The 12906-nt window shown below is 36.1% G+C and overlaps 1 protein-coding gene across 22 annotated transcripts in view; it reads right to left on the bottom strand.

Annotated features, from left to right (window-relative positions):
• Positions 1 to 12906, bottom strand: part of trdn (triadin) — a 41447-nt gene that overhangs the window by 5166 nt on the left and 23375 nt on the right. For 10 of the 22 annotated variants that reach the window (XM_020056407.3, XM_034287908.1, XM_034287919.1 and 7 more), the window contains 29 exons: positions 12018 to 12056; positions 11841 to 11906; positions 8927 to 8953; positions 8429 to 8473; positions 8228 to 8269; positions 7957 to 8001; positions 7440 to 7484; positions 7291 to 7338; positions 7124 to 7180; positions 6689 to 6736; positions 5683 to 6237; positions 5239 to 5277; positions 5033 to 5062; positions 4899 to 4946; positions 4376 to 4423; positions 4239 to 4292; positions 4083 to 4121; positions 3615 to 3644; positions 3481 to 3528; positions 3148 to 3201; positions 2992 to 3030; positions 2874 to 2921; positions 2754 to 2807; positions 2620 to 2658; positions 2502 to 2549; positions 2368 to 2415; positions 2114 to 2248; positions 1850 to 1882; positions 755 to 787 (listed from right to left, as the gene is read on the bottom strand). In XM_020056407.3, the coding sequence (XP_019911966.2) occupies positions 755 to 787; positions 1850 to 1882; positions 2114 to 2248; positions 2368 to 2415; positions 2502 to 2549; positions 2620 to 2658; positions 2754 to 2807; positions 2874 to 2921; positions 2992 to 3030; positions 3148 to 3201; positions 3481 to 3528; positions 3615 to 3644; positions 4083 to 4121; positions 4239 to 4292; positions 4376 to 4423; positions 4899 to 4946; positions 5033 to 5062; positions 5239 to 5277; positions 5683 to 6237; positions 6689 to 6736; positions 7124 to 7180; positions 7291 to 7338; positions 7440 to 7484; positions 7957 to 8001; positions 8228 to 8269; positions 8429 to 8473; positions 8927 to 8953; positions 11841 to 11906; positions 12018 to 12056 (1884 nt within the window). Of the gene's footprint in view, positions 1 to 225; positions 465 to 754; positions 788 to 1849; positions 1883 to 2113; positions 2249 to 2367; positions 2416 to 2501; positions 2550 to 2619; positions 2659 to 2753; positions 2808 to 2873; positions 2922 to 2976; positions 3031 to 3147; positions 3202 to 3480; positions 3529 to 3614; positions 3645 to 4082; positions 4122 to 4238; positions 4293 to 4375; positions 4424 to 4898; positions 4947 to 5032; positions 5063 to 5238; positions 5278 to 5682; positions 6238 to 6688; positions 6737 to 7123; positions 7181 to 7290; positions 7339 to 7439; positions 7485 to 7956; positions 8002 to 8227; positions 8270 to 8428; positions 8474 to 8926; positions 8954 to 11840; positions 11907 to 12017; positions 12057 to 12906 lie in introns of those variants that run through there. The other 12 variants (XM_034287928.1, XM_034287909.1, XM_034287910.1 and 9 more) reach the window with 12 other exon arrangements.

Below are 12906 nucleotides of genomic sequence, written 5' to 3'. Positions count from 1 at the left end.
GTGGCAGGTAGAGGGAGGGCAAATATTTAATACTATAGATGAGAAATCAGACAAGGCTTTTGCATCATCTACATTATTCCGTAGTAATGCATTATTAAACGTCAATTATGTAAGCATTTATGTGAACAAATATTTGTCAAATAGCATTTAACTTGTGTAACGACCAACAGAAATCTGTATATAACATGTCTTGTATATAAAACCAGAGAAATAAATAATGACAGTCATTTGGGTATGGCAAGAAAGCACTGTAATAGCAAAAAAGTAATTGCTGAACCACAATCTATTGATTGATCACTTCTTGGCTTGGAGCCGTTAACTCATTTGAGTCATTTGTCTCAGGTATATTGAACAACAGTCTTCTTCAGTTACACTTTTGATATATGTTGCATTTCAGAAGGTCAATACCAGATTTCCACTTTTTCTCAGCCCAGTTCATTACTGAAATCTAGCGCTGTTTCATTCTAAATAGCCCAGAGAAAAGGATTAAGGATTAGTCAAACTAGGAGAGTGATATCTAAAGATTCATTTGGAAGATAAAAAGAGAGCTTGTTTGTAATTGTGTAAACAGGTCCAGAAACTTTGGAGAAGTTGGTAGCTAGTTCTAAAAACATTACTCCCTTTTTCATTCAACACCAGCATCAATCTGAATTTGAGTAATGTATTTAGCATCAATCTGAACTTGAGTAATGTATTTAGCATCAATCTGTACTTGAGTAATGTTTTTGAATACTAAATTATGAACAGAACTCACCTTCTGATGTTTTAAGATTCTTCACCTTTTCTTCTTCTCATGCAGCAAGGAAGAGAAATATATTGTAAGAGTGATATCGATTCTAGCTGGAATGTAAACACATAAAATCATAGAAGTGCACCAGTGTTTAGTGCTGTTCAGTACAATACATCACAAACCCAAATACCTTAAATTCCCTTTAAATAAGTATTTTAAACCTGAATAATTATGTTATTATCACACACTTTATACCTTATCTTGTGTGGAAACATACTGTACACTGTACACCTGGTTCAATGTTATACTGTGGTGCTGTGAGGTGCAACAGGAATCTGTGTTGACCCTCAGAATAATCTAAATTGAGAACGTTCCAGATGCAATTCCTTTTATAGCTTTCTCACCTACACAAAATTCTACAATTAACCCATGTTACCCTTTTAGTAAGTAGGTTGCAACATGAAGCTCTACAAATCAAATGTATTTTAATGGGGCCACTGAAATTCATATTTGGTCTGAACAGCCTTATGGTCTTAGCCAGACGAAACAATGAACAACGACTTAATCCTGCAAACGTGACCTGAAAGGATAGGCTGCAAAATATGACAACAACACATTCTGTGCTTTAGTATTAGGTATTTTTTAAATAATTCTATTAATTATAATTAATCCGATGATTGCGTTAATAAATAAATCCATCCATATTGTGTGCCTCTGCAGGGGGTTGCTATAGAAACGTGATATGTCATGACAGTTAGAACCGGGGGAAATTGGAAAAGCTGTACCAAGTTATTGTTCAATACCCATAACACTAAATGTATAACAGATCCTGCAGCATCATTCTGAAGGATTGTGCCAATGAAACAATACAAACATTTGAATGAATAGTGACCTTCTGTTGACTAGTAATAAGATAATACATATGCAAGAACAAGCTTCCTGTTCCCCAGTAGAATTTTTCAATGCGAATTGTTACAGTAGGACATGAGAGAGATCTTTTGAACTACTATATATCCAGGCCATAAACACACATCTACAGTATTATACACTCATATTTAAGGCGTGAAGTTGTTAGTGGCTAGAAATAGACTGATCACACAAAACATAAATTATTCTTACCTTTCTCATCTGGTACTTTTGGCTTGTCTTCAGCTGTAAAGGATTAAATAAATGTACTATTCAGTAAAGATTAAATAGTGGTTGAAGTCATTCTGGGTTTCTGTTGTGCACATTAGGTCTGACGTGCTTTTCTGTGCCTGATTCAGGTGCATTGGTTTGCTTCTCCTCCACTTTTAGAACAATTTGAGAGAATGCTTACAACTGTCAATGTACACTACCAAAAATTTTCTTAGATACATCTTTTTTACATTGCTGATTGGTTACCTTTTCTTGTAAAGATGGGTCTTGTGGCAGCAACTCTTGCAGTGGCTTTTACCATTGGCACTGGTATATTTGTGAGGTTATCTTTTCTCATGGTTGAGTGTCTTAGAGAGGCTTTCTCTTTAGGGGGCTCAGCTTCTGAAGCAAATGTTTAAAAGATGTGTGAATGTATTATCTTACGTAGTCAGTGAACACACAGATAGTAGACCTCTTGTTTGAAAATGTTACTGAAGCCAAAACAGTGTTTAGGTAGCTACCATTCTTTACAGGTAACCTTTTGGCTTTGGATTTTGCCACAGACGGTTCTGAGAGAAACAAAACAATTTAAGAAACCAGTTTTATGTGAAATTCATAGCAAACTTAAGTTTTCATTCATGAATTACAGTTTTACCTTTCTTAGTGGTGATTGTTTTGCCTTTGAGTTTGGAGACTGTAAGCCCTGAAATCATCATTTTAGTTAGAATATGTTATTGGATCACAAGGAAGACCTGTATCTAAGTTGTTATTACCTTTCTTCATTGGAATTATTTTGGCTTTTTCCACAGGCTCTGGAAAAATCAAAATACAAAATCAGAATACTGTATAAATTTAGTTACATTTTGCGTAGGGAATCCTATAGCAACTACATGCACAACTTCATTACCTTTCTTAACAGATGACTTTTTTACTTTATCTTTGGACAATACAACATCTGAAACTGAGAACACAAACCAAAAATGTATATTCAACAACTTTTAAAGAGAGTACAGTATTACAGTATTACCTATCTTGGTGGTGATTGTCTTGACTTTGTCTTGGGATTTTGTACAGTCTAAAATCATAATATTACTTAGAATATGTTAATTGGTTCAATGGAAGAACTATACCTATTTTGTCATTACCTTTTTTTATAGGAGTTATTTTGTCTTTTTTCATCGGCCCTGAAAGAATCAAAAGAAATGTAAATAAAAAACATGCTCATATTTCAGAATATTGTTTTAATTTAATTAAATGTTGCAAAGGGAATCATATAGCAACAACATATACAACTTCATTACCTTTCTCGACTGCTGACTTTTTTACTTTGTCTTTGGTCAGTACAACATCTGAAACTGAGAACAAAGACAAAACATACATACACCCACTGAATAACGTTAAAAGGATAATATATGTTACAATTTTGCAATGAAACTGAATGGACTGGATGAACAACAGCTGATACCTTTTTCAGTGTACTCCTCCCAGTCATTCTCCTCCCTATGCCACTAATCCTACTGCTCTTACTCCTTTTAAACCAACTCAATTCTTACATGTAACAGGTAAAAATACTATATTATTAAAAAAAAAGAAATCAAGCCAGACCCACAATTATTTATTTTAAAAATGTGTACCTTTTTTCACACCAGCTGGTTTGACCATGCCTTTGGACAAAACAGGTTCTAAAATGAATAGAAATAAACATAAACTTTGTGACTGCATTCAAATACAGAAAGCAATAATGCTGGTAAAATGAACATATTGTTACCTTGCTTCTTCACTTTTGCTTTAGGGGAATCTGGAAAAAATACATTATTAATTAAATCAGTAACTACTCATCCATATACAGTTCCGGATAAAATAAAGAGATCACTGCAACTTTTTCTTTCTTTTCCCCAAAAAGTTGAAAAGGAAAGTATTGAGTGAGGAACAAAAGCGTTCAATTTGGAGTGGTCTCTTAATTTTAACCCTTCTGGTCCTAACTCAAAACCTTCCTTTACAACTTTTTGGGGAAAAAAAAGAAAAAGGTGCAGTGGTCTCTTCATTTTTTCCAGAGCTAAATGTCTACATTGGTGTATAAGCATCTATCTCTTATAATTGTAAAACTTAAGACTTCAGTATGCATTTGAGAATTACAATATTACCTATCCTGGTGGTGAATGTCTTGACTTTATCTTGGAATATTGTACAGTGTAAAATCATAATATTACTTAGAAGAACTTTAAGTTGTTATTACCTTTTTTTATAGGAGTTATTTTGTCTTTTTTCATCGGCCCTGAAAGAATCAAAAGAAATGTAAATAAAAAACATTCTCATATTTCAGAATATTGTTTTAATTTAATTAAATGTTGCAAAGGGAATTATATAGCAACAACATATACAACTTCATTACCTTTCTCAACAGCTGACTTTTTTACTTTGTCTTTGGTCAGTACAACATCTGAAACTGAGAACAAAGACAAAACATACATTCACCCACTGAATAACGTTAAAAGGAAAATAATATGTTATATCTTTGCAATGAAGTACCTTTCTTCTTTGTGGTAGATATTGTCTTTCCTTTCAAGGTGAACATTTCTGGAATGAAAATATCATGCTGAAGATTTTCAAATGTATGTAGAATTACAATCAGTGTCCATTTAAAAGAAAAAAAGTAGATTTGACAAAACTTACAATCAAGCCCTTTGCAAACAATGCAAAGTCAAGGAAGTGTACAGTGTCTTAGTTAGTGGGGAGGATTGAGAAACTGCCAGTTTAGTTCTTCTTCATACTTCTTATTATTTTTGGCACACTACACCTCCCACACAGTTTAGGTTTTAAAACGTGTTGGCCATTCTACTATTACTACTACTATTCCTCTCTACTCCTTCTACTTGTACTCCTAAAACTACTCCACCCACTACTCCTACTACTAGTAATCTTCCTACTAAATTCTAAAGTATTATATATTGTGGTGCTGGCTGTAATTAAAAAAATAATAATCTAGCCATCACCACCATTTTTCTTGGAAAGAAATACTATCTATTTAATAAGTCACTTTCAGGATCCATACCTTTCTTCACGCCAGCTGGTTTGACCTTGACTTTGGACACAACTGGTTCTAAAATGAATAGAAATTAATATCAACTTTGTTCCTGTATCCAAATCGAGAAACCAATGACGCTGTTAAATTGAACACATTGTTACCTTGCTTCTTCAATTTTGCTTTAGGAGGCTCTGGAAAAAAGACATTATTAGTAGCAAATCATCCACATGTCTGCCTTGACACATCCTGTAAGCATCTATCTCATGCAATTTGTAACCCTACAACCCTTAAGATTGAGTGCATTTACATAACATGTACATTCTGTTTTTACTTAGTGTGAAGGGTGATTTAGTTTTTTGTCTCTTACCCTTCTTTGGGCCAGCTACCTTGGTCTTTTCCTTTGGAACTGAGGGTTGAGAAGAATGTGTTCAGATTAGATAGGAACAAGTTATGTAAGTGTATCACTCTGAATAAATATTGTAAGTTTATACTCTTCTTCGTGACAGAAGCCTTCAGCTTTTCTTTGGGAGCCTGTGGTTCTATATCAACAGAATAGTCTATAAAGAGTATACCTTGAAGCACACCATTTTACATTTTCAATGAGATGGAAAGAAGAAAAGATGACAGTCTGTCTCACAAAGTGTTATGTAAATCAGTGTGGAATTGCTTTAGAGAGTATACTAAAGTTTGAGCTTCAGTTCTGAGAAAACAATTACCTTGAGAACAATTATCCTGAGATTAATTGCCATGAGAATAATTAGGCTACCTGGAGAATAATTACCTTCAGAATAATTACCCAGAGAAAAATTACCTTGAGTCGAAGGAGCTAGTTGGGATGGTGCCGGTTCAGATAAAGGTTCTGAGGGTGATGCTGGTTCAGATGAAGGTTCTGAAGGTGGTGCTGGTTCAGATGAAGGTTCTGAGGGTGGTGCTGATTCAGATAAAGGTTCTGAGGGTGGTGCTGGTTCAGAAACAATTTTGGATGGTGGTGCTGGTTCATATAAAGGTTCTGAGGGTGGTGCTGGTTCAGATCCAGGTCCTGGTGTGGCAGGTTGAATTGGACCTGCTGGTTGAGCTGGCACTGGAGGAGGTTGATAAGCTTGATAAACAGGGGGATTTTGATAAAGTTGTCCAGGTGCAGGTGTAGGTGCTGGTTGAACTGGAGCCACTGGTTGAGCTGACACTGGTTGAGCCGACACTGGTGGAGCCGACACTGGTTGAGCTGATACTGGTTGAGCCGACATTGGTTGAGCTGACACTGGTTGAGCTGATACTGGTTGAGCTGATACTGGTTGAGCTGGAGAGGCTTGATAAGCTTGATAAGCTGGAGGAACTGGAGGATAAAATGGCTGCTGAGCTGGATGTGCTGTGAGAATGGGCAGTGGAGATCAAAAGTTGTAAATTCAAACAGACTGAGATGACTAATCTAATTTTAGGCTATGTAACTATAGACGAAACCTGTGAATCAAACAGATTAGAATGGAAAAAATAAATAGGCCAGATTCTATGATGATATTTTAAAATATGGGGAAACAAGCAAATTAATCCTTATAAAGGTCTCATTGATCCACGGTTTCACAAGTAATGTGGTTGAAATGTAAAGTAAAAGGTGGATGTAAAAAAGGCTTTGAAGTGGATATGTCTCGCTCAGCCTTACAAACTACAGTGCAGAGGTTTACCTGGTCTAGCCCACTGGTCAGGAGAAACTCCAGACGTAAATAACAACACAAAGCTCTAAAGACAAATATCACCAACGTATAACAATTGTTAACGTTAGCAATGAATAACTGGAAAAAAAGGTAAATAAGACCAAGTACCTGTTACAGTTGAAGGTGGGAATGGAGTGTCTGTGAATATATGGTGCACTGAAAGACAAATGGATTCAGTATAGTCTGATGTAATACAATGGTTATATACTCAACATACAGAATATAATAGCTATACCACATTTGGATTCTTTGTTTATTTTTATTTTTTTATGTGTGTAACTTAGCGGGATTTAAATTGATTTAAATGTAAGTTCATGGTGGAAGTGGAAATTCCATTAAAGGTTTTTTGATATTAATGACGCAAATATATTATGATTGATTCACCCACATTTAATACATTTTAGAAAATACTTCTTGCAATGATTACAGCTGTTATTTTAGGACTGTCTTAAACAGTAATATAAAGATGTACTGGTCAACAATCAGCCCCGAGATGAGGAAGTATTACACAGTTTATTCAGGAGAGTGTTGGTGTGTACTTACAGTACCAGCCAGGGAGTGATGATGGCCAGTAAACTGGTGCTGGTTGACAGGTAGGAACTGGAAAATACAATATCACCCAGTATGTACATATGTCATAAAATGGTGGTGAAGTGCATGTGCAAGATTTCTCTCTTGTTCGTTCATGTTTTCTGATATAGAATTTTTACCATTTCCTGGTACTGATGCTGGCAGCCCTGTATCAACATGATGATGCTCTGCAATATGATAGAAGAGGAAAGAAAAGAAGATGTATCGTACAGGTCCTGACACAGATTCAGACTCTGAAGATGGTATGATTCATTCCTGATTGAGTTACCTTTCTTTGTGGACTTCTCTTTCCTTTCCCTTTTGAGTCTGAGTTCTATGGAAAAGGGTAAGGCACAACAAGGTTATGTTGAGCTCACTAACTCCCTCAACATGTCATCCTGATTTAGCAAAAAGATGATACTTTGTGTGCCTTAGTCAGTACACCGCGAAAATATTGGAAATAATATTTTCTTTTGCAAAAACGATGCAAAAGCAGGTTACTTCTGATGTGACTCTTGACACTTTAACTGCCCCAAGGCCCTTATTCTATTTGGAGAAATGATGAGAACACCATGTTCAAATGGGAAGTTCACAATTTACTTTCTTGTGGCAGCGCTGTTTTTGTTTGTGAAACATGGACACTGAGATGAAATACCTTCTATCACTGAATGTATCCATCAAACTTTACAAAGGTCTGTCTGCACAAGGACATTCACAAATAATTACATTTATTTTTAGATATCCTTTATCCAATAAAATGGTTAAGTAACAGAATTAGTGCTTCTGTAGCATTTTTAATAGGTTACCTCTCTTCTTGATCGCCTCTTCTAGCCTCAATTTTCTGGCAGCCTCTGGTTTAATGAAATGGTTCAATAAGATACAGAAAGATATTCTACAACACATTTCAAGTAATCTTAAGTACATTTATAAGTAATAAATTGATGCAATTTCTCTGTGTAAAACTGTTATCCATTTCAAATAGTAGCAGTATTGAAGAGCATTTCATTTAAACTACACACAACAAAACGTTTACTTTCAGAGATTAGATAATGAGCTTTAAATGAAGATTCGTCCTACCTCTATGTTTTTGACTCTCAACTGGTTTGCACATGTCACGCTCTTTGTGATGGAAAACGAAAAATAAATTACAAAAATGATGAATAAAGCACTGCTGTCCTTCCCATAAATAGAGACATTTTAATTTCTTTCAGCAAGTTCCTGCATGACCTTAGATCTTTTATGAAATACACTAAATGTACAAATTATACATAGATTTACCTCTCTTAGTTCTCACTACTGGTTCCTTTTTAGGAGGCCTTGTTTCTGAAAATGAACACAGAATCCATTACATAACACTAAACATACATCATTGCTTAGTACTGTGGTTGTGTCAAATTCATCTGTGAATACATTAAGGTATGTGTAATTGTTTTAAAAAGAGAAGTATATCAGATAAAATGAACTGAACACATAAAATCTGTGAAAATATAAATAGCTAAGATAGCCAATGTCATTCTTATATTGTACAACTACAAACTATGTAACCAAACAGTGAAGCGGATAAGTCATTGGGTATCTACAATTCAATCTCTGTTTCATCTTTAACTTTGAATAGATACCCTGTTCAAACTGGAAGAGAATTTGAATCTTCCACCAGTAAAGATGAACAGCTTTGCACAAAGATTGACTTGGTTAATCTGTACATTTTTCTAGTTTCTATGCTACTCTAAAAGCTGCTTTCAAAGCAATAAGAAACCTCAGTTTCACATCACATACTTTTCCTTTCCGGAGTGGCCTTTTTAGCTGTGGTTGAAGAAATGGATGGATGGTGAAACATGATATATGGATTACAATGAGGTCACAAGTAGTCACAAAGTTTAGTAATTATATTATTACTACATTTTAAAATCATGTCAAACCACTACTAAAATAGTTTCAAACTGTATAACTTTAAACCTTTCTATTGTGAAAATGTTAGACCCAAAACAGTGCATATTACAATGCCAAACATCTCAAGCATGACTGTATCATGCTACACTCATATCATACATTTAAGCAGTAAGGCACAAGAGTGTGGCATACGGCCAATATACTTAAGCTATGAACTGTTCTTTGGCAAAATGCAATGCACATGGCCTTTTCTTATGTTTTATGGGACTGGATTCTTATACTTTAAGACATACTTCAGTCTGTGTTTATGGACTGCCCTTTTCAATTCAAACCTCAGGTTTTCATTTAAGTTCAATCTTGTGAACTGAGAGGGCAATTGCAAAATGCAAATTTGGTGCTAAATAACCTTTCAGTTTATTGATGTTTGATCCTCTTGGGACCATGTTTTAACCCCCCTGGCAGAAACAACCAGGCTGTGTGTTCTTGTTAGAGTTCATGATGCCATTGACCATATAATTGATTCATTTTTAAATAAGTGCCATCAATTTTGGAGAAAGCATGTTTGCAGAAAGGCTAGCTTCATATAGATACAGTGGGGTCTAAACTCCACTCGCCGTGTTTGGAAGAAGAAGAAGGATGAGTACAACCCCAAGAACACCATCCCAACCGTGAAGCATGGAGGTGGAAACATCATTCTTTGGGGATGCTTTTCTGCAAAGGGGACAGGACGACTGCACCGTATTGAGGGGAGGATGGATGGGGCCATGTATCGCAAGATCTTGGGCAACAACCTCCTTCCCTCAGTAAGAGCATTGAAGATGGGTCGTGGCTGGGTCTTCCAGAAACACACAGCCAGGCCAACTAAGGAGTGGCTCCGTAAAAAGCATCTCAAGGTCCTGGAGTGGCCTAACCTGAACCCCATAGAAAATCTTTGGAGGGAGCTGAAAGTCCGTATTGCCCAGCGACAGCCCCAAAACCTGGAGGATCTGGAGAAGGTCTGTTTGGAGGAGTGGGCCAAAATCTCTGCTGCAGTGTGTGCAAACCTGGTCAAGAACTACAGGAAATGTATGATCTCTGTAATTGCAAACAAAGGTTTCTGTACAAAATATTAAGTTCTGCTTTTCTGATGTATCAAATATTTATGTAATGCAATAAAATGCAAATTAATTACTTAAAAATCATACAATGTGATTTTCTGGATTTTTTTTAGGATTCCGTCTCTCAAAGTTGAAGAGTACCTATGATAACAATTACAGACTTCTACATGCTTTGTAAGTGGGAAAACCTGCAGAATCAGCGGTGTATCAAATACTTGTTCTCCCCACTGTATGCAGCTACAGTACTCTACTGACGTCAGTCACTCTAGGGTTTCAGAGAGTAAATATACAGTAAGTGTACTCTATTCATCCAAGTCCAAGGTACCTGTTTTTCCCCTTCTATCTATGTTTAGTATAGTTAGTGGCTTGCTTGACCTTCGGCCTATGAGGAATCTGTCAATTCTCTCTTTGTGAATATTTTGCCATTCCCCATGTTGATGGTTGGCCAACAGATATTTGATTCATATATATAATTCCATGAATGAACGCAGCACAATTCCCTAGCATGGTGTTTGGTCCGATAATTTTTCATCCAGGTTTGGTCCAATCATTTTGGAGGTGAATGTATTACCTATATAGAAATGCCTCATTTCAAACAGCAGGGGCCAGCATTGTGCTTATCACGGCATGGTTCAATACTGCCATTTCTCTTGTGTCAACATACAGTAGTTCCAGCTAAAAACATGTACCTCAAGTAGTGTCACCCTGGCCCTGGCCCTGCCCTGGCCCGGGCCCTGGCCCACCTCATTCAAATGTTGCCCCACCTCTTACACACTTGATGTAATCAACCTATCGTCAAATCTTTAATTTGAACCAGGTGTCTGAGTGCTAGGGTGAAAAACCCCCGGACGGTCCCCAGGGCCAGGATTGGAAAACAGTGACCGAAAGTATATAAAAACACTATTGATTTCAATACTAACCAAACACTACCTCCAAAATTGCAACGTTATGTTAATATAAGAGCCGCTTTTATCAGCGTACAGCATGCAGAAACGTGACAACACGTGAACTGTGAAACAATGTTTAGCATCAACATTACTGATGCTAAGCATGGTTTCACAGTTTACAATACTTTCTATAAAGGGCAAAGTCAGACATTGAGAGTGCTTTATGTCTGTGCAGCTGCTGTTAAGGGCTTTGGTTTCTGGTCCCTCTACTATCAGTTCTTACAACCAAGGATAACGGATATAGCATTACATATCTTCCTTCTTAGCTACTTCCCTCTGGACATGTTATGCTACATATAACACTGATATACAGTATACCAGATGTTTGCCTAATTCCCCATAATGCCTGGCTTATCAGATATGTCCACTAGATGGTGACTATGAGAAGCAAAACCAGAGTAACACAAAGCAAAATTCCACATTTAATTACTGAGGATTGTCAGTACTGAACTATGATAACATATGATTTTTATTTATTCTACTAAACATAAGCGTACTCCTTAAGTCAGAGCACTTTTTTCCCCCTTACTTCTAGTTGTATACTCAAGGTCATGTTAAAGCAAAACAGAAGGAATGATTTGAATATTCCCATACAAATTTGTCCCATACAAATACATCTGGCGGAAACACAGCCTTACTTCAAGAAATAAGGTCAGCCAAAGGTAAGCCGTCTAATATGTAATGGGATTAGTAATGAACAGCTCTCACTTCTTCACAACCATGCATGATATAGATCATTCACTGGAATATCAATACCTCTTTGCTTTGTTTGCTCTCGTTCAGGTTCTTGTAGTATAGATGAATGCACACAAGGGCATGCCACTGAAAAAGGGAATTCATAGCTGTTGGACTACTCAGAGCAGATCTCTGGATTAACATTTCTCTATTGTCATTATCCCCCACCAATTCACTGACCAGGCTGCCTGAGTTTACCTTGTTCTGCAGGAGGAGAAGCTTTCTGGACCTTCAGTTCTGAAAAACAAATTGATTCACTGATCAATACCAATAAATATTTAAACAGCAAAATGGTCCGGTCTACTAAACCATCTTGAAAATAATCAATCAACATAAATGTAAGATTGAGCTCTTTTCAACTGATCTCATACAAACAGCCTCTTATAAAGATTTGCAGTGATATGCGCCAAGAACAGAAGTGACAAAAAGCTTAATCACAGACAAGTAATATTACTAATTATTGAATTTTTCTTAGAAAATCTATAATCATTCCAGAAGGTGATTTTCAAAATCAGAACTTGTCTGTAACATTCACATTATGCATTCCTAAATCAAAGGGTTATGACTGAAATTAATTTGATAAGTGCCGTCTGTAAGTCACAGGATGCAAATAAGACAGCTTTATTTGTCAGAATGAATGTGACACATTTGTATTAAACGGCAAACATTAAAGGGGTAGGGATCACAACAAATCTATCCATCTGAAACTATGAAAAATCTGCAAACAACGGAGAAACCCGTGTTGTTCGATACAGTGTTGAAGGCAATATGCTTCAGTAGCAATACATCATTTAGTTTTCCATAATACTTACCAATTTGTGTAAATCACAAAATCATGTGCACATTTTTTATCTGAAGCTACTTTTCAAATGCTGTCGTGGACATTGTGACTGATCTTATTACAAAGGTACTAACCAAACATGCAAATCCTTTCTTAATTCTATTCAACCCTGCGGTCAAGTAGTTAGTCTGTATTATTAAAACAGCATGCCCATTCGTTTATCTCTTCCTTTCCTCTGTGACTTCTGTATGAGTATTTTATAAGCTGATAAAAGAAAGCATTTCTCTTTTCTGATTAAAATCAGCA

Source organism: Esox lucius, chromosome 18 (genome assembly GCF_011004845.1).
Source record: "Esox lucius isolate fEsoLuc1 chromosome 18, fEsoLuc1.pri, whole genome shotgun sequence".
NCBI lineage: Eukaryota > Metazoa > Chordata > Actinopteri > Esociformes > Esocidae > Esox > Esox lucius.
This window is presented reverse-complemented; position numbering and strand designations above follow the sequence as displayed.